Source organism: Mastigoproctus giganteus, chromosome 2 (genome assembly GCF_048544385.1).
Source record: "Mastigoproctus giganteus isolate SK-2022 chromosome 2, ASM4854438v1, whole genome shotgun sequence".
Classification (NCBI taxonomy): Eukaryota; Metazoa; Arthropoda; class Arachnida; order Uropygi; family Thelyphonidae; genus Mastigoproctus; species Mastigoproctus giganteus.
This window is the reverse complement of record NC_143576.1, coordinates 237,072,245-237,094,436: the sequence shown is the minus strand read 5'-3', so window position 1 is coordinate 237,094,436 and position 22,192 is coordinate 237,072,245. Positions and strand designations below refer to the sequence as shown.

At 37.3% G+C, this 22,192-nt stretch overlaps 1 protein-coding gene across 1 annotated transcript in view; it reads left to right on the top strand.

Moving 5' to 3' along the window:
• Positions 1-22,192, top strand: part of p38b (p38b MAP kinase) — a 208,978-nt gene that overhangs the window by 72,396 nt on the left and 114,390 nt on the right. Inside the window, exons 5-6 of the mRNA XM_090390241.1 lie at positions 11,565-11,594; positions 15,895-15,942. Of these exons, the coding sequence (XP_090246367.1) occupies positions 11,565-11,594; positions 15,895-15,942 (78 nt within the window). The remainder of the gene's footprint in view (positions 1-11,564; positions 11,595-15,894; positions 15,943-22,192) is intronic.

The following is a 22,192-nucleotide window of genomic DNA, read 5'->3' as shown; positions in this document are numbered from 1 at the left end:
CTTCCCATTTTGAATTTGCTGTTGGTAACATCATCAGTTGGTCCCACTGTATAGAATTTAAATACTGTCTCGGTCCATCGTAGTCGCCTTTACGGAAGCAATAACCTTTCCCTTTACCCCTAATGGTAGTTACCTCTTTGAGTAAATCCCACTTCAGCACACTGTGATCACTGCCACCTAGTGGTTAATTTTTCTGCAGATTCTTAATGTATGAAGAATCACTGCTGATAATCAAATCAAGAGTATTACTCCCTCTAGTTGCCTCCCGAACGTGCTGATGTAGAAAACAATCATCCAATAAATCCACAAAAGCCCTGCTAGTGTGTGAGTAACCAGCCCCCAAATTCCAGTCAATATCTGGGAAATTAAAATCTCCCATTATAAGACTGATTTACTGGCCCACTCTATTTCCCTGTACAGTTCCTTATTATACTCATCAGAGTCATTAGGCCTATAGCACACTCCTACTCTCAATTTTGATCTCCCAATGCTATGTCACACCAAACTGACTCAACACTGCACTGTCCAGTGATGTCGACTGGCTTCACTTCCTTGGTTTTTATGTGTTTCTTAACTAATAGCATAACCCCTCCCCCCTTCCTGTCCTGTCTATCCTTTCTGTAGACGTTGTACTCCCCAAATTGCAGTTCTGCATCCCTTATATCTGTGTGACACCACGTCTCTGATATCCCAACAATATCTGCCTTCGATGTTTTGAGCAATACCTCAAATTCATCAAATTTATTTACTAAACTCCTAGCATTGGTGTACACGCAAGTATACCTGCACCTGTTTCTATTCTTAGCTACCCTAACACAACCCATGTGTTTACTTGTACCGCAATGGCTCCCAGCAGTCTCTGAAATACCATGCATCTTGTTTTTCAGGCTTCTGCTCATTCTAATAGAAGCAGTGCAAGAATCTCTTTCACCTCTGCCAGTGGCTACTGTCAATCTAATTGGTCTTTGTCTCCCCCCAGGCTAGCAGTTTTCCGACCCACCTAACACTGCCTCGATAGCATCAGCAAATATTCTTGCACCCTTTCTATTTAAGTGTATCCCATGCCTGTAGAAGCAATCTCTCCTGTTAACAAGTACAGTCCAGGCTGAAAAAAATTCTACCCCTTGAGCCTTGCACAATCTTTCCAGGGCCGAATTGATCGACAAGGCTCTCATCATATACTCCCTCCTATCGTGTCTGGGCAGAATTGCAGACACTTTCAAATTCAACCCTAATTCTCGGCTTTTGTTCAACAGTGACCTGTACTTGTTAAGTAATTCTGCCGGTCTCCTACTCTTAATATTATTAGTGCCAACGTGTACAACTATATCACCTTTTGTGCCCTTAAAAGATGATATTCGCTCTACAACGTCATCAACCTTTGCCCCTATGCATAGGGGCAAACTTCATAGCATAACTGGTCCATAGTGTTATTACTGCATTAGTTATATTTGTTTAGTGTAGTATTTTTAATTATATTGAATTTGAATGAAAATCATGCCTCAGACTAGATAGCAAAGCAAAGGGCTCAAGCTAGTGGAAGTGCAGTGACTTTCCGGAGAACTGGGGGAGGGGGGGAGTTTTCCTTGTAATCACAGCCTTATAATTGTATGGGTTGCTTGATGTTTACTTATCTATCTGGAACAAGACATATTGTCAAGGGGATGTCTTTGTGTGTGCTCGATGTAAGGAGTATGAGGATATTAGGCATCAACTCAGTGTTGTTATGAGCCTCTCAAAGAACAGGGTGGATGCCCTTGAAGGATTTAAATTGGGAGGCCCATCAAGCTCTCAGCTGCCCAACATCAAAGCCTGAGCTTGCATGTGATCATCAGGCAACACAGCAGCAACCTCAAGACAGAATGTGCTGGTCCCACAGGAGATAGTTGTTGTCAGCGACTCTATTGTCAGGGAAATGGGGAAAATATTGTACAAAAAGTATAGGTGGAATAGGACTAAGGTATGTCCGCTGGGGTAAAAATCAATGACGTAGAGAAGATTATCATCTTTTGAGGGCACAAAAAGTGATATTGTTATGCACGTTGGCACTAATGACATTAGGAGATTTGCCGACTTGCTTAACCATTAGCATTAGTAGAGGCATATGATGCAAGAAAGCAAGGTTATTTAGCATCAGCCAAAAAAAAAGGAAAAAAACCCTTTCACCAAACCATTCACTCTTAAAAGTTTGTCTAGTTCAGCCTTGAATTTATTTAAGCTGTCAACTTTCACGATAGATGGAAGTTTGATTCCAGTAATCAACCACCTGTTGGCTAAAGGCGAATTTCTGCACATCTATGCTACAAATGTCTTTTCTCAATTTGAATTTATGCCCCCCTCAGGTGCGGAATCTGAGCAAGAGGAAGAATCTCATCAGCATTGAGCTTGCTCTAACCATTCAAGGTTTTATTTACCTCAACCAGATCACCTTGCAGGTGCCTAATCTCTAGACACTGCATTTCATAGAAGTTAAGCCTATCTTTGTAACAGCAATCCTTTGTTCCACTCACTAATCTTGTTGCTTTTCTCTTTACTTTTAAATGAGGCTTCCAAACCTGTATGCAGTACTCAAGGTGTGGCCTGACTGCCCTATACAAGGAGATAATCACCTCCTTATCCCTCCTAGCAAAATTCCTATATATCAGGGGTGGCCAACTTAATTTGTGATGCAATCTACTTTTTTTCTTCAACAAATGTGCCACGATCTACCATCTCAAGAATTTTTATTGCACCTGGTTAAAAAAGTTAATCAGCACATTGAAAAATATTGATTATAAATTTAAATACAATTCACAATTCTTATTTTAAATTCATACGTAATTAAATTTTAAATTTATGTGAAGTTTGTGTCATCTGCCAAGCTTTCAAAATCAGAGATATACTGTGATAAGGCACACCATAAAGAATCTTCTGTATGCAAGTCCATAAGAGTAGAGCAATTCTTTGTTTGTTTAAATTCGAAAAGGCCTATTCGCATAGATATGTGGAATCAAAACAGGAATTTAAAAGTTTACTGCATTTTTTTACATTTCGGTACTTTTTTTGGCAGACATATTTCCAAAAGTCTTTTTTTGATGATCTGGCTTTTAGGAAGTTGTGAGTTGGTCACTCACAGATTAGCAAGACTTTTTTATGGATTTATTGGATGACAGTTTTCTACAGCAGTATGTTAGAGAGGCAACAAGAGGGAGTAATACTCTTGATCGAATTATCAGCAGTGATCATTCATGAATAAAGAGTCTGCAGATAAATGAACCATTAAGTGGCAGTGATCACAGTGTATTGATTTGGGATTTACTTAAAGGTGTAACTGCCATCAAGGAGAAAGGTTTTTGATTTCTTAAAGGTGACGACATGGACATGGACAGTTTTCAAATCCTATACAGTGGGACCAAAAACGATGATGTTACCATCAGCAAATTCTAAATGGGAAGCATTCAAGGAATTAATCATGGAAGCCACTAGGCTTTTCATACCAACTAAGAAATACAAAAATGGCAAGTTACGAGAAATCTTCAGAGAAGTATGCAAAAGAAATAGCAAAGACTGCTTTACTTATGTTAACACAAAAAGGATGAGATTGAATCAAATTGATCCACTTGATATCAATGTTTTGACTGTTGATGATCCCAATCAGGTTACTGAAAAACTGAATAAGTATTTTTCATCTACATTCACACATGAGGAATTCTTTAGGGAAGTGGATGCGAGAAGTTTATCAAGATCTAGCAGAGAGGTAAATTACTTCGTAATAACTGAGAGGAAATTGGAAGAGAAATGTTGAAGTTAAACATAAGAAAAGCACCTTTAATATAACTGGATAGGATCTATTCATTTATATTAAAGGAGGCAGCTAAGGAATTAAGCAAGCCCTTAGCATAATTATGAAAGTACCTTTGGATTCAGCGGAGAACCCTGTGGATTGGAGATGTGCAAATGTATCCTCAATTCACAAAAGGGGATCAAAGGATGACATGGTTAATTACAGATCTTTTAGTTTATCTTCTGTTCCAGGAAAAATAATGGTTATTGGTAAAAGAAGTAATGCAGGATCATCTAGGCAAGGCTTTAATTATACTTCAAACACAGCATGGGTTTATTAAGGGAAAATCTTGTCTGACAAAATGATTGGATACTATGATGTGGTCACAAAGGAATTAGATGCAAAAAATAATTTTGATATCATATGCAGTAGACTGTCGAAATAACGGCACATTGAGATTGGATGGATACATACAGTGGAGATGTCTTGTAGTGCCGAAAAAATAAAATGACAAGTCATATGATTACTCTATTTGTTTCCATTTGCCATTTTGAAAGTGAATTCTGTACTGATATTAGCATTAGCATTATTAGAGGCATTTGATGCAAGAAAGCAAGCTTATGCAGCATCAGCCAAAAAAAAAAAAAAATAATAAATAAATAAAAATAAATAAAAAATAATCACTTCCACTTCACCCCTCTGTTCGTTCGAAATGCCTGTCCAGCTGAGCCTTAAACTTATTTAGGCTATCAACTTCCACGGCAAGGGATGGAAGTCTGTTCCACCAACCAACCACCCGCTGGCTAAAGGCAAATTTCCGCACGTCTATCCTACATCTGTCTTTCCTCAATTTGAATTTATGCCCTCTCAGGTGATTATTCTGAGCAAGAGGAAGAATCCCATCAGCATTGAGCATGCTCAAACCATTCAAGGCTTTATACACCTCTATCAGATCACCTCGCTGGTGCCTAGTCTCCAGACACTGTAATTTGCAAAACTTAAGCCTTTCTTTGTAAGAGCACCCCTTTTGTTCCATTCACTAATCTTGTTGCCCTTCTCTGTACTCGTTCCAGCAGCTCTACATCCTTCTTGAAATGAGGCCTCCAGGCCTGTATACAGTACTCTAGGTGTGGCCTGACCATTGCCTTATACCAGAGAATAATCACCTCCTTATCCTTGCTAGAAAAATTCCTGTATATCATTGACAATACACCACGAGCTACTCTTGCAGCCCGTCTGCACTGCTCAGAGAACTTCATATCTGCCTGCACAACTACCCCGAGGTCCCTTTCATTCTCTACCACTGTCAGTGTAGTACCACAGAGTTGATACGTTACTCTGGGGTTGCTGTTTCCCATGTGTAGTACTTTACATTTGTCAATGTTAAACTTCATTTGCCACCTCTCAGCCCATCTGCTCAACCTTTCCAGATCCTGTTGCAGCAGCATAGTGTCAGTATTGTCCTTGACAACCCTGGCAACCTTCGTATCGTCTGCAAACCTGGATATTAAGCTTGATATACCATCATCAATATCATTTATAAATACAGAAAACAATAATGGACCCAATACTGAACTCTGAGGGACTCCACTAACAACATCAGTCCACGATGAGCAGTGTCCATTGATTACCACTCTGTCTTCTCCCCCTCAACCACCCCTTTATCCATAGCAGCAATTTGCCTCCAGTGCCACACTGCTCCAATTTGTGCAGCATTCTTCCATGTGCAACAGTATCAAAAGCCTTTCTAAGATCCAAGTATATAATATCAAAGTTATTCCCTGCATCCAGTTCTTTTGTGACTGCATCATAGTATCCAATCAAATTGGTCAGGCAAGACTTCCTCTTAACAAAACCATGCTGTGTGCGAGCTATAACTGAAGTCTTGTCTAGATGATCCTGCAGTGCTTCTTTAACCAGTGCCTCCATTAATTTTCTGGGAAGAGCAGTTAAACTCACAGGTGTATAATTACTTGTGTCAGCCTTTGATCCTCCTTTGTGAATTGGGGTCACATTTGCACAGCTCCAGTCCATGGGTACCTCCCCTGAGTCCAAGGAAGCTCTCATAATTATGGCTAAGGGTTTGCTTACTTCTTTTGCTGCCTCCTTTAATATAACTGGATAGATCCCATCCACCCCAGGTCCCTTTCTTGTGTTTATCTTGAACAATTTCTCCTCCACTTTACTCTCAGTTATTACAAGATTATCTAGCTTACTGCTAGAGTTGAATACACCTCTGGCATTCCCCTCGCTGAATAACTCCTCATATGTGAATGTCGATGCAAAATATTCATTTAGTTTGTTAGCTACCTGAGCAGGGACATCAACAGTTGACCGATCGATATCAAGTGGACCAATCTGATTCATCCCCTTCCTTCTAGAGTTTACATAAGTAAAGAACTCTTTGCATCCCTTGCCAAAGATTTCTTGTAATCTGCCTTTGCCTGCCTAACCTCCTTTGTAACTTGATTCCAGATCAACTTGTATCTATCATAGGCTTCTGTGTTGCCCATTAATTTATATGTATCCCATGTATTTTTCTTCTCTGCCATATGTCTCATTAGTTCATCTGACATCCATTTAGGCCTAAACCTTGAACAATATTTCTTACTTTGTATGTAAAGCCTAGTAGCTTCCAAGATAAGTTCTTTGAATGCTTCCCAATTTGAATTTGCTGTTGGTAACATCATCAGTTGGTCCCACTGTATAGAATTTAAATACTGTCTCAGTCCATCGTAGTCGCCTTTACGAAAGCAAAACCCTTCCTTTTACTCCTAATGGTAGTTACCTCTTTGAGTAAATCCAACTTCAGCACACTGTGATCACTGCCACCTAAGTGGTTCATTTATCTACAGATTCTTAATGCATGAAGAATCACTAATGATAGTCAAATCAAGAGTATTACCCTCTAGTTGCCTCCCGAACATGCTGATGTAGAAAACAATCATCCAATAAATCCACAAAAGCCTTACTAGTGTGTGAGTGACCAGCCCCCAAATTCCAGTCAATATCTGGGAAATTAAAATCCCCCATTATAAGACTCTCTGATTACTGGCCCACTCTATTTCCCTGTACAGTTTCTTATTATACTCATCAGAGTCATTAGGCCTATAGAACACTCCTACTCTCAATTTTGATCTCCCAATGGTTATGCCACACCAAACTGACTCGACTCTGCACTGTCCAGTGATGTCGACTGGCTTCACTTCCTTGGAATTTATGTGTTTCTTAACTAATAGCATAACTCCTCCTCCCTTCCTATCCTGTCTATCCTCTCTGTAGACGTTGTACTCCCCAAATTGCAGTTCTGCATTCCTTTATATCTGTGTGACACCACATCTCTGAAATCCCAGCAATATCTGCCTTTGATGTTTTGAACAATACCTCAAATCTTCCTCTGAGTCGTCCTGGTTGAGCAGGCGAGTTTTTCAGAAATGTTTCCCAGTAATAGTGAAATAGAAAAAAATAAATAAAATGTGGAAGATCAAAATAACAGGCATTTTAAGCAAAACTGCACAGATAGGAAAAGAAGGGGTTAGGGCTTTGTGATTTTTTTCAGAGCCATACCTCTTTATTCCACTTTTGTCTTTCGATTTTTGATTGCTACGGACAGCAGTTATCAAAGTCATTATTGCATCTGTATCCAAGCTATATTCCATTGTGGTGGCCATTTGTAATAAATAAAAAAAATATAAAAAATCATCAAATCGAAAGCAGCTTGCCCTCAGTGCCAGTATTGGAAGGTAACTCTACAGAATACAACATTGTGCATTCTCTGAGCAGCCTGAAAGCATATAGGAGTCCTTCCAAAAACTGTCTGGCACTTTTGTTAAAGTTAACTTTGATCATTTTAAAACACAATCTTGTCGTATTTTGCACAAATAAGTCTACTACTCCTTTGCTATCTTCAGCAACACTCAGATTTCTAGACAAGATCTCATGAGCTCTATTAGTTCGTCTGACTTCTAATCTCTCTTCGCATAAGCACACCAAAAATATTGTTTCTTCTGAATCAGAAAAATTGGGGTTTGTTTTTAGTCTTGGGTGTTTCTTTTCTTCACAGCAACTCACTCTGTAGAGCTTTGAGATGTGTCCTACCGTGGAATATCATTTCCACATTTGGGGGTAGTGTCCCCAAAACCTCTCTTGATCTTATGTACTCTGTTTAGAAGAGAATGAAGTCAAGTTAATTAATGACGCATCTCTTAAAGTTACTAACCTCTCTCTCTCTCTCTCTGTCTTATTGACATTCAATTCTGCCACATGAAACTCAAAGAACAGTCTTTTTCTCTTCATTTATCTTCTACTTTAGGTATCTTCTGTCTTCTCAACCTTTAACTCATACACACCAATTCTGTAATTTCTAACACCTTTCATGTTTAGGGTTTTCATTGAAAAAAAAAAATAAAAAAATAAATATATATATATATTGGAATCATGTCTGAAAACAATTAGATTTAAATATTAAATTTTTAAATAGCGTAATGAGGGTATTAGGTGCTACATTAATGCTATTGTACAGTGACAATTAGAAATTATACGTGCATGGGTTATATATGTACTTAACTTATTTATATATTATTACTTTTTATAATTAATTTTGGTACCACTTGGGAGCATCAGGTTTGTAGTGACCTCAACCAACCCTCTAGTTATATATAAATCTAGCCCTGTATGAATAGCCTAATATACATATAAATATAAAAACAACAAAATGTAAAATTTAAAGAAGATTAGAGACATTTAGAGAATTGGAGAATAATGGAGATAATTGTAGAAAATTAGAGAATACTCGAGAAATTGGAGAAAATTAACATTCTCCCTCATGGCCATACATATGCTACTTCCTCAGGGGCTTTGAGCAGCCATACTAGAAGAATGTATTATACATACCCATTTCTGTAACCTCTATACCAGTTTTGCTAGGTTAACTTTAGGTAATTACTTAGTGAATAATTTGGAATAAAGAGAGTAATATTTTGAATATATGTACTTAGTTTTTAAATAAACAGGGTGGTTTACGTCTATGACAGTAAACTGTGATAGGAGATTCAAAGCTCTACGGGTATGTATCAGATTAAAATATCATTGTACCTCACCTCCATATCCTGTGGTGGTCAGACTGAAAATGTTCAATTTTCCTGCCTTTATTAGGTTTTATGTGTGTAGTACTATTTATTGCGCAGAGGTACCAGGTTTTATCCGTGGCATGATAGTTTAACTTGCCGTAGGCTAAATCTAATGTTCTGCATTCCTGAGAGTGTTGTTGTTATTGTTATTTTGGTTTTTAGGAGCATTAGCAACTAAGGCCATGTTGCTCCGGGGATATGCAGTGGTCATTCCCTGACCTTTCCGCATCCTCCATATTTGGTGGTGACGGGCTCGAACCCCGGTCTAATCAAGAAGCGTGTGCTACGCACTGCTGCTCCTTCCCACCTGGCTACGGAGGCACCTTCCTGAGAGTGGACTGGATGTAAAATTATAATTTAAGGCTTGGGACAATTGTATATTTTTGCTTGTTTTACTGTAGGGAGCAGATACAATATGATTTTAATTTTTATTTATGTTTAATGCATTAAATTAAACAAAAAATGAGAAATAATAGAATGATAGATATTAAAATTAATCATGTTATCTGTAGGGTGTGAACCGGCAATGCTTTTCTAAGGCATCACGGCCGTGTATGTGGATATCTTGGGGATAACTATTTACAAATATATACAGCCTCCATTGTGAATGTGTGAATCTTAACCCTGTGGTTTCTCGTTATATTCCGTGTTTGTAAATAAATCTAGTTTTTGCAATGATTCTGTAATAATTAATTCTATATGTTAGGTTTTGTGGAATGTAATATACCTGCATAGTGATGATGACCAGTGTATTTACATTCATGGTGTTAACAACTCTGCTAGTGGGGATGATTTTGGACATCCAGGCGTGTGGATAAGTGACGAGCCTCACCTATGTGCAATTAACCTGGGGGTCAAATGGAGGCCAATTTTCAGCTCTAATTAGAGCATTTATGTTCCGTGGAAAAGATTTTTTCTATGATTCTATTAGGATTAATGTTAGTTGGTTGCTGTTTGAGTTTCGCTTGTGTAGATGTGTTTATTTGGTGTCTGATGTAATTGTCAGGTGATTTTGTTATTAATGAGAGTATTTTTCAGTTTTTTTTAAATCTTCCATCAAATTTTTCTAGGTTATTGCATATGTGCATAATTCTGTTGGTTTGGTTTCTGATCACGTTTCCATGTATATTCTTGGCTAAATTAGTTTTCAGGTTTGTTAGTTTAATAGCTGGGAAGCTAAACTGGTCTCTTTTATCATAGTGTCTGGTGTATACTAAGTCGTTTGCTATTGTGATTTGACTATCAAGGTAGGTGGCTTGTAGGTTGCTTTCTGTGCTGGTTGTTTCTATAGTCAGTTCTTCGGGATAAATTTTCTTAGCCATGTTGTCGAAATCTGCATAGGTGATGACAAGTACATCATCAATGTACCTGTAGTACGTGATGTCTACTTTAATCTTATTTTCATAAAAGTGAAAATAGAGGTTAGCCGTGGAGCAAGAACTACTTGCACCCATAGCCACGCTGCTTAATTGCACATACATTCTTCTAGTATGGCTATATATTTTCTCAAAGCTCCTGAGGAAGTAGCAGATGTATGGCCATGAGGGAGAATGTTAATTTTCTCCAGTATTCTCTAATTTTCTCCAATTTTCTCTAAATGTCTCTAATCTTCTTTAAATTTTACATTAGTTTTGTTGTTTTTATACTTGTGTATATTAGGCTAATATGTAGGTTAGTGCAAATGCATAATTTTAACCTAGCTATCTACCAAAGTAGTTAAATTAATTAATTAAATTGGCATCGTTTTGGTTATATCTCATTGTGACTACCTTCACAACGAGTTGCCATGGTATTGTACTACCTCGAATAAATAACACCTCACCAGTGGAGAAGACTATTGTTATTTATTCTCAGTGGATACCACCACCCAGATGTCACCGTTTCAAAGCTTGTTGGCTTCCCTTTGGTGGGTGGGTGTTGCAATAGTGACAACCCAGTTATGAAGTATAACTTCACAATATGAGAGATGCCTGATGGTGCGTAGTGATATAGACTATAAAGTATTTAAGGGCAAAGGCCTCATGCTACGAGGTAGAATAACTAATATGTAGGTTAGTACAAATGCATCATTTTAACATATGATGATGATATGTGTATATATATATATATATATATATATTCGCTTTATTATTCCATATTTTGTTTTCTATTACTACAACAAATTAAACTTATTTATTATGTTATCGTAAACAAGTGGTATAATAGCATTTTATTTCACAGTAAAACACTCATACCATGTGTAAGATGACTACATATTGTTCTCATTTCAACCAGTTGCTTACAAAATTTTCTAATGATCAGTGATTGTTGAATGCAGAATAAGTGTTGTGTGGGAAAGTTTAAGGACCTTAAAATGAGAGGTTATGTTGATGGTTTTCTCATGGTGTCTTGTCATTGACAAGACACCATGAGAAAACCATCACTGCAAGAGTAGCTCATGGTGTCTTGTCATTGACAATACACCACGAGCTACTCTTGCAGTGTGTCTACACTGCTCAGAAAAATTCATATCTGATTGCACAATTACCCCAGGTCCTTTTCATTCTCCACTATCCTGAGTGTAGTACCACCTAGTTGATAATTGCTATGTTTCTATTAATTGTATAGAGATCTGTAATTATAATTTGAAAAATCATTATGAAATTCTAGAATGAAACTTTATTTTTTTGCAGTATATCCACTCAGCTGGAATCATTCATAGGGTATGTACCATTAATTTTTTTTTTTTTTTTTTTTTTTTTGTGGCAGTTAATAAATTCAAAATACAAAATAATATATTAGTAAAACTCAAACTTATAAATTAGCAAAATAGCTTCTGCTTCAAATTTAAAAAAAAAAAAAAAAATCCATTATTTGTAATTTGTATTTCACAACATTTATATATAGTTTTAAACAAAGTAAATATTTTATTAATATCTGATTGTATTTAGTTAATTTTTTAGAATATCATTTTTTTTTATACAGAACACAAAGGTGTAAATTGAAAGAATTTTTAATGAGTATTTTCGATTCATATTATTTGATTCTTATCAATCATGTTGTATCTGTAAAAGAAAACAGAATTTCCCCAGTGGAACATGCCATCTAGCTGATTGTTAGCATTAGCATTACTAGAGACATATGATGCAAGAAAGCAAGCTAATATAGCATCAGCCAAAAAAAAAAACACCATTTCATGCATCCATTTACTCCAAATGTTTCTCTAGTTCCAACTTAAACTTATTTAAGTTGACCTCCACTACAACAAATGGAAGTTTGTTCCAATTATCAACTACCTGCTGGCTAAAGGCAAATATCTGCACATCTATTCTACAATTATCTTTCCCGAATTTGAATTTATGTCCCCTCAGGTGAATAATCTGAGCAAGAGGAAGAATCCCATCAGCATTGAGCTTGCTCAAACCATTCAAGACCTTATACACCTCAATTAGATCACATTGCAGGTGCCTAGTCTCCAGAAGTTGCAATTTGCAGAACTTAATCCTTTCTTAGTAACAGCAACCCTTTGTTTAACTCGCCAATCTCATTGCCCTTCTCTGTACTCATTCCAGCAAATCTACATCTTTCCTAAAATGAGGCCTCCAGACCTGTATACAGTACTCAAGGTGTGGCCAGACCATTGCCTTATACAAGGGGACAATCACCTCCTTATCCTTGCTAGCAAAATTCCTGTATGTCATTGACTAGACACCATGAGCTACTCTTGCAGCGTGTCTACACGTCTCAGAAAAATTCATATCTGATTGCACAATTACCCCAGGTCCTTTTCATTCTCCACTATCCTGAGTGTAGTACCACCTAGTTGATACATTGTTCTCGGGCTACTGCTACCCATATGTAGTACTTTACATTTGCCGATGTTAAACTTCAGTTGCCACCTCTCAGCTCATCTGCTCAACTTTTCCAGATCCTGTTGCAGTAGCATACTAACCTTCGTATAGTATGCAAACTTAGACATTAACATTGATATACCTTCATCAATATCATTGATAAATACAGAAAACAACAATGGGCCCAACACTGAACTCTGGTGTACTTCACTAATAAAATTAGTCCACAAAGAGTAGTGTCCATTGATTACCACTCTCTGTCTTCTGCCACTCAACCATCCCTTTATCCATTGTAGCAACTTGCTATTAATGCCATACTACTTCAATTTGTACAGTAGTCTTCCATGTGCTACAGTATCCAAAGCTTTCCTAAAATCCAAATATATGATATCAAAATTATTTTTTGTATCCAGTTCCTTTGTGACCACATCATAGTATCCAATCAAATTTGTGAGACAAGATTCCCCTTAACAAACCCATGCTGTGTCTGAACTATAACTGCAGTCTTATCTAGATGATCCTGCATTGCTTCCTTAACCAGTGCCCCCATTAATTTCCCTGGAACAGAAGTAAAACTAGAGGCCTGTAATTACTCGTGTCACTGTTTAATCCCCCTTTGTGAATTGGGGGCACATTTGCACATCTCCAGTCCATGAAGACCTCTCTTGAGGCCAAGGAAACTTTCATAATTATGGCTAAGGGTTATTGCTGCTTCCTTTAATATAACTGGATAGATTCCATCCACCCCCAGAAGCCTTTCTTATGTTCAATTTCTCCTCCACTTTGCTCCCAGTTGTAACAAAATCATTTAGTCCTATCAGAGTTTGATAAACCTCTCACATTTACCTTCATGACTAACTCCTCATATATGAATGTAGATGCAAATACTCATTCAGTTTGTCAGTTACCTCAGCAGGCACAACAATAGAACCATCGATGTCAAGTGGACCAATCTGATTCTTCCCCTTCCCTCTACAGTTTACATAAGTAAAGAAATCTTTACTGTTTTTCTTTGCATTGTTTGCCAAGGATTTCTCATAATCTGTCTTTGCTTGCCTAATGTCCTTTGTGACTTGATTACAGATTATGTTATATCTACCATAGACATCTATGTCTTCTGATAATTTATATGCATTCCATGTATTTTTCTTTTCTGCCTCGAACCCACTAGGTTGTCTGACATTCATTTAGGCCTAAAACTTGAACAGCATTTCTTAATTGTAATGAAAAGCCTAGTAGCTTCCAAGATTAATTCCTTGAATGATTCCCATTTAGAATTTTCTGTTGGTAACGTGATCAGTTGATCCCACTGTATAGACTTTAAAAAAAATCTCTGCAACCAATGTAGTCACCTTTACAAAAGCAAAAACCCTTCCCTTTACCCCTGATGGTAGTTACATCTTTAAGTAAATCACACATCAGTACATGGGATCACTGCCACCTAGTGGTTCCTTTATCTGCAAATTATTAATGCATAAAGAATCACTGCTGGTAACCAGATAAATCCCACATCAGTACATGGGATCACTGCCACCTAGTGGTTCCTTTATCTGCAAATTATTAATGCATAAAGAATCACTGCTGGTAACCAGATAAATCCCACATCAGTACAATGTGATCACTGCCACCTAGTGATTCCTTTATCTGCAAATTCTTAATGCATGAAGAATCATTGCTGATAACCAGATCAAAAGTATTACTCCCTGTGGTTGCCTTTAGAACATGCTGCTGTAGAAAACAATTGTCCAATAAATCTACAAAAGTCTTGCTTGTGTGTGTGCGCGCGCGTGTGTGTGCGACCAACGACAAGCTCCAGTTTCTGGGTAGTTAAAAATCCCCCATTATAAGACAATCTGATTTACTGGCCTGCTCTATTTCTCTGTACAGTTGTACATTGTACTTATCAGAGTCATCAGGCCTACACACTCCTACTGTCAACTTGGTTTTCCCATTGCTTATGTTGCACCAAACTGACTCAACACTGCACTGTCTGCCCATGTCAACAGAATGCACTTCCTTAGATTTTGTGTTTCTTAACTAACAGCATAACCCCTCCTCCCTTTCTATCCTATCCTTTCTGTACACTTTGTACTCCCCAAATTCAAATTCTGCCTTCCTTATATCTTGGTGACACCGTGTATCTGACATCCCAACAATATCTGCCTTTGATGTCTTGACCAGCACTTCCAACTCATCAAATTTATTTACTATACTCCTAGCATTGGTGTACATGCAAAAGTATACATGCTCCTGTTCTTACTCATAGTTACCCTTACACAGTCCATGATGAGTCCCAACAGTTCCCATTCATACCTATTAAAGAAAAATTGAATGAATAACAAACAGCCCTACTTGAATTTTAACAAAGAAAGTGTAATTTAAAGATGAAAGAATATAGTCAGAATATACAACTTACTGTCGAGCCTGGCAGGAGACAGTGAAATGGGCTGAGAGAAGCGAACGTAACAGGCTGTATCAGAGACCAAAGAGGTTAGCTGAAAGTTCCCGGCAAACTTATAACCATTAAAGTAATCCCATGAATGGGGGTAGGGAAGAAAGTGTAAATAGGTCAATGAAAACCTTACCCATGTGATGGGGATGTTGGTAATTAAACAAATGAGGCAAATGGACCAGCAAAGAGGAGAAATCAGTAATTTAAAAAGTACTGTTGAAAAGACTAAACTCTGTCAGAGAAGGAAACAAAGGAGCAATAGCAGAAAATTAGTATATCGAATATTGCTTTCAGCCAGCCTAATTGCGCACGAGATGTAAGATGTAGATGTAAGATGCAAAAAGTAATTGGAAGATGGAGAATATAGTAGTACCAATGTCGTGTGTGATTAGGCTGACCAAAAGCAATATTCGGGATACTATTTTTCTGCTGTCGCCCTGGATATGTATGTTTTGTGAATGTTATTTACCTTTTGGCACTATAAAAAAATTTAAAACTAAGTACATGGCTTTTTACAGAATTCATATGGTTTTAAGAATGTTTGTTGGTTGTGTTTGCAATTAATGATATAAAAATTGTTCTTTCATATGTTTTTAAAATGTAGGTTCATCTGTACTATACATAGTTAAATGTATAATGTAGCCTGAGTTAATTAAATTTAACTGTCCTTACATTATTAAATTTACTTTAATAATTCATTTATTTTTTTCTTTAACTCAGGATTTAAAGCCAAGTAATATAGCAGTAAATGAAGATTGTGAACTAAAAGTAAGTATTGTATATACATACGCTGAAGCAAAAAAAAACTTTTTTTTTATCTACGTGTACAATAATTTTGACCTTTATTTTCAGAATGAAAATTAGTACAGTAGGCCCTCGATATAACAGACTAATTGGGGGAAGGGGTGTCTGCTATTACCAAAAGTCTGTTAAATCGAATGTATTTTAAAAACCTATATTAATAACGAACTTACAATGTACAGGAGGTATTAAAATGTTATTATAATGTATAAGTATGAATAAAATATTATTATAATGTACATTGAGTAGTAAAAATATAAATTTACGACAGGAATCAAACTTTATTTTAATTAAACACGTCAAAAACTATACGACGTAACTAATGGAGTGTTTCCACCACTTTTTTATTTTTTTTTTTCTTAAAGTTCATACAAAGTTGTTTTCAATGTGAACATTAGTTTTTTTCATTTAAATCCATTTTATAGGGGAAAAAATACTTTAATTTTTAAACTTGAATAAAGAAATACAAAAAAAAATTAAAAAAGATACATAATATTCAATATTAATATTAACAGAAAATATATGCAACATGGAGAGGTGCACTTAGTGCACCTTTCCCTCCTCTAGGCTTAATTCTTTAATTTACAATTTCTAGTTTATGATTCTTAACTTTTAGTTTTAATGTTTTAATTAGAGTACGTCCCTCCCATTTTCACAATTCATGTAACTATAACGGATCATTGAGGTGAGTGCCGTTTTTATTAAGCCTTGACTAAAGCATATTTTCTGTCATAATTCTCGGCATTTTAAGCTCTTGTTATTTTAAATCACAGTCATTATTCATAATATTTTTAACGTCAGCTAATACACCTCATCCAGACCATCTATCCCTTTCTCAGATCCCAAAAACGAATGTTAACACGGTCAATAGACAGGCCTTGTTCACAAAAATTCTCTTTAAATATTTTGTAACCAAATTTCATATTTCATATCTCCAAAAATGCCTCTCACATAATATTATTCTCAGATTCACTCATGTGTGCACTAAATATGTTTGTAATAAATATCCATGCCTCACTCATCAATTTTCTCTAGCTATCATTCAAGAGGAATTATGGAATAAGTTCCGCAACAAATATACATTTTTACGTCATATACATCATCTAAAATTTAGTTTAAAAAGAAGCATGGCCCCTGCAGAATGGATCAAGTTTGTTGACCGAAACAACACACATACACTGGTGTGCAAAACTTAAAGACCAACACTATTTCTAAAGGTTACAACCACAAAATCTTTACTTAAGGTGCTCTTTACTGATAAGAGTAGATTCAGTCTCAGCAGTGATTCTGGACGTCAGCTAATCTGGCAAGAGGTTGGCACATGGTATCACCCCACAAACATCACCGAAAGGGATCGATATGGCGGTTGAGGTGTTCTCGTCTGGGAAGGCGTTATCTTGGATGGACATACACAACTCCAGATACCGGAAGGCATACTGTAACCAGTGTACACTACTATACTGAGGTAATCCTTTGGCATACTGTAACCAGTGTACACTACTATACTGAGGTAATCCTTCCCCACTTGCATCTGTTCCCGAGGTGTCATTGACCCAGAGTTCACGTTTTTGGATGATAACACCACACCCCATCGAGCTGCAGCTGTTGATATGCTTTGGGAAAGCGAGGACATTGTTCGTATGGATTGGCCTGCCCATTCCACCAGTTTAAATCCCATCGAATACATATGGGGAGATGCCTAGTGGCACATCCACACCCACCAGATCCACGTTCATCTGATTATATTGGTCAAAGTAATGCTTGCACTCACCTCAAATTCTTGTTTATTGCCACAACAGCCGATGTTGGCAAGATATTCTGGGAGTACCAATGTTTTAAATGAGTGGGATGAGAAAGATAGGGAACAAGCCTAAATAACTTAACCACTTCACGGATTGTCCTGAGATATCTCGTTTCTAGGTTTAAGTTATTTGGAACATACACAAAATATTTTGGGATACAATAATACCTCCAAATTTAGGACTGAAACGTATTTTCTCTGGCATTTATCTGGCTAATTTTGCATTAGGCATGTAAATCTCGAGTTTTCTCAAGATTTTCTTACACCTGGCAGCAAACAACTGGCTTTTGTTTTACTTATATTGTACAGCAATGTCAGAACAGTATCGTGCGTTCCTGTGCCACCAGTAAGCAAAATATAATTTGCCTTCCTAAATGCAGAATACTGAACCCACAAAAATAATTCACAAAAACAATATCGAAAAATATTTTGGCACCCTCTTGAACTTCCGCCCATAAGTGATGCTTACCTCACCTATCCACTTGTGGCGGCCGTGTGTCAGAATGTAGTTAGTTTGTGATTGCTGCTTGTGGCAGGAGGTTACTGCTTGTGCATTCCACTTGATTTTTTAAATTTATTTATATAATGAGTAATGAAGACCTTTTCTGTGCCTTTCTTTTAGCTCAAGCGCTAATTTATTAAAAATATCTGTATAATTTGCACACTTTTTGGCGTACCTGAGATAATTAACCTCGTTCTACGAAAAAATTAATAAATGACACAAAAAACTATACGATGAGTATTCGCATGATGCATACTTTTAATCTGTAAATTTAAAAAAATCGATCTGTTAAGGCACATTTTCCGGAAAAAAATGTTCCAGGAAGGGGTTAAAGGGGTGTGTCAGGGTAGTAAACTATAGAAGAATACTTAGTCTTAACTGTGTCTATAATAATGTCAGGAGTGTTGTCAATAAAATGGCAGAAATTGAATTCCTGGTTAGGACAAATAACGCTAACATAATAGGGCTTACAGAAACATGGTACAACTCAAAAGTTGGGATGATGAGTTCCACTATGGTACATGTAATGTATTTAGGAAAGATAGGGAAGATAGAAAGGGTGGTGGTGTCATGCTTCTTATCAAAAGCAACCAGAGCCAGAAAAGAGATTTTACTGAGTCTGAAGTTATGTCTGCCAGCATAAAATCTGTGTGGTGGGAGTAATCTGTAGACCACAAGATTGTGAAGAGTATGACGAGAGTCTTTACATGCAGATGGAATGGGCAGGCAAGCACTAATGTCTTATTATGGGTGACTTCAATCTGTCCCAGATCGATTGGAATAAGTAGGAGGGAAACTCAGTTTAGGAAAAAAAAAATTTCTAAATAAACTAAATGATTATTATTTGTACCGGCATGTTAGAGATAATACCAGGGTGACAATATTCTTGACCTCATCATTATTCAGGATTCAGACGTCACAGGGTTTAAAATACAGGAGCCATTGGCAGGTAGTGATCATGCAGTTGTCAGTTGGAAGGTGAAGAGAGATGTTGCAGTAGTTAAAGGTAAAGGAACTGGTTTTAATTTCAAAAGAGGAGACTTTCATAGTTTAAGGCATATATGGCATCTATTAATTGGGTGGATTGCAGAGTGAAGGCAAATACTTGAGTTGTGGAATACCTTTAAAGCAAAAATTACAAACCATGAACACATACATACCATTAAGAAAATGTGGAGATGGCTGGTCAAATAGAACAGAAAAGATAGCATGGGATAGTTGCACAGCAATGAAAAGTACTGAAGCCTACAATAGCTACAAATTGATTTGTAATAGTACCACAGATATGGTTACAGAGGCCAAGGCTGCATATGAGAAAGCACTGGCTAAGAGAGCAAAGAATGGGAACAAGGAATTTTTTATGTATATGAATACAAGGAAGAAAAACCGAAATAGATTGGACCCGTGTGCACTGGATGTTGGGAAGTCTTAGACATCCCAGCTGAGTTCCAGATGAATTGAACAGGTACTTTGCACCTATCTTTACTGACAAAAGACCCTTCATGCTGAGAAGAGGCTGAGTCATATGAAATTAGTGATTTCAAAATTATTGATGACTGTTTATTAGAAAAACTTTCGAGCACAAAGGCAAGCAAGACTCCTGGAGCTGATGGCATATGCCCAGTTATTTTGAGGGAGGCTGCCAGGGAGTGTATTCAACCATGGAGGTTAATTATGAGGGCATCTTTGGACTTGGGAAAAATTTCCTTTGGATTGAAGAAGTGCCAATATATCTCCAATACTTAAAGGCAGATCTAAGGGGACAATTGTGCAGTCAGATATGAAGTTTTCTGATTAGTGCAGACAGGCTGCAAGAGTAGCTCATGGAGTCTTGCCAATGATATACAGAAATTTTGCTAACAGGGATAAGGAGGTGATTATACCCTTGTATACAGCAGTCGTCAGTCCACACCTTGAGTACTGCATACAGGTCTGGAGGCCTCATTTTAGGAAAGATGTAGAGTTGCTAGAACGAGTACAGAGCAGGGCAATGAGAAACAAAGCATTTCACTCACTAATACCAAGAAAGGCTTAAGTTCTGCAAATTGTAGTTTCTGGAGACGAGGCACCTGTAATATGATCTAATTGAGATGTATAAAGCCTTGAATGGTTTGAGAAAGCTTAATGCTGATGGGATGCTTCCTCTTGCTCAGATTCTGCACCTGATAGGGCAAAAATTCAAATTGAGGAAAGACAGTTGTAGAAGGGATGTGCAGAAATTTGCTTTTAGGCAACAGGTGGTTGATTGCTGGAACAAACTTCCATCTGTTGTTGTGGAAGTCAACAGCTTAAATAAATTGAAGGATGACTAGACAGACTTTTGGAGTGAATGGATGGGTGAAACCGGAAGGTTTTTTTTTTTTTTTTTTTTTTCCTCCTTGGCTGATGCTGTATAAGTTTGCTTTCTTGCATTGTATGTATCTGATAATGCTAAGAGTGAAGTTGATAACTACAGACCAGTTAAGTAAGTAAGTATGTTTTAGGATAGGGCAGCTCCTAGAACGTTAGTTCAACACTACTAGGGAAAATCTTAGAGACAATGATTGAGTGCAATCCAGGGACATTTAGAGAGATGTGACATTCTGAATAGCACACGTGGTTTTGTTAAGGGAAAATCATGTTCGACTATCTCATTTTGACGGTTACTTATGAGCTGGATGTAGGGAACAATTTCAGCGTAGTTTATTTGGATTTTAGTAAGGCATTTGACTCAGTCCCTCGTGAAAGGTTGTTGTATAATGACCTCTCATGAGGGAATTACTGGAAAAATTCAAAGATGGTTTGCTGGGTAGAAGGTAGAGGGTTGTGATTATTCTTCAGATTGGTGTAAAGTCATTAGCAGGGTTCCCCAAGGATCAGTTCTTGGACTACTGTTGTTTCTGATTTTCATAAACAATATTTACAGTGGGATAGAAGGCTTGATGTAAAAATTTGCAGACAACACAAAGATTGATAGAGTAGCTAATGATCAGTACCAAGGAGTGCTCCTTCAGGATGACTTGAACAGGCTTCAAGAATGGTCAGATAAAAGTAAGCTTATCTCACCATTTTTTTTTGTCCAATTTAATACTGCAAAATGCAGGGTCTTACACTTGGGGAATAGCAATCGCAATATAAATTATGTGCTTGGTGAAGTTGTATTAAAAACAGGGGAAGAAAAGGATCTGGGAGTTATAATACAGGCAGATATGAAGTTTTCGGATCAGTAAACAGGCAGTCAAGAAAGCCCGTGGTGTTCTATCGATGATTTATTGAACATTATCCTGTAGAGATGTGGACATCATAGTCCTACTGTATAAGGCAATTGTAAGGCCACATTTGTAATACCATGTTCAAATATGGTATTTAACAAGCACAGGTCAATGTTGAAAAAAAGTTGCAAGTTAGGGTTGAATGTGAAAGTGTCTGCAATTCTGCCGAGACAATGGGAGAGAGAGTATATGATGAGAACCTTGTTGATCAATTCGGCCCTGGAGAGATTGTGCAAGGCTCAAGGGGTAGAATTTTTTTCATCCTGGTCTACTTGTTGACAGGAGAGACTGCTTCTACAGGGATGGGGTACACTTAAATAGAAAGGGCGCAAGAATATTTGCTGATGCTATCGAGTCAGTGTTAGGTGGGTCGGAAAACTGCTAGCTTGTGGGCATACACACTTGTATCCCCACGAGGGGATACAAGTGTCCTTGAGGTTGTCACAGACATTCTCTCAGACAAGCTGTATTTGCTACCTGTGAGTCTAAAACGCTGATGGAACTGATATTCAGGTAACACTCAAGTCAAGTGGACCCAATTTCGGCGAAGTCGACGATCTGTGACAGCCAAATCCTCTGCTTACACCTTCACGATGGTGGGACTGTTAGTAATCCTGGGTACAACCTCCATGCACAAGTACGTGGTGGGTGACCATCCAGGTG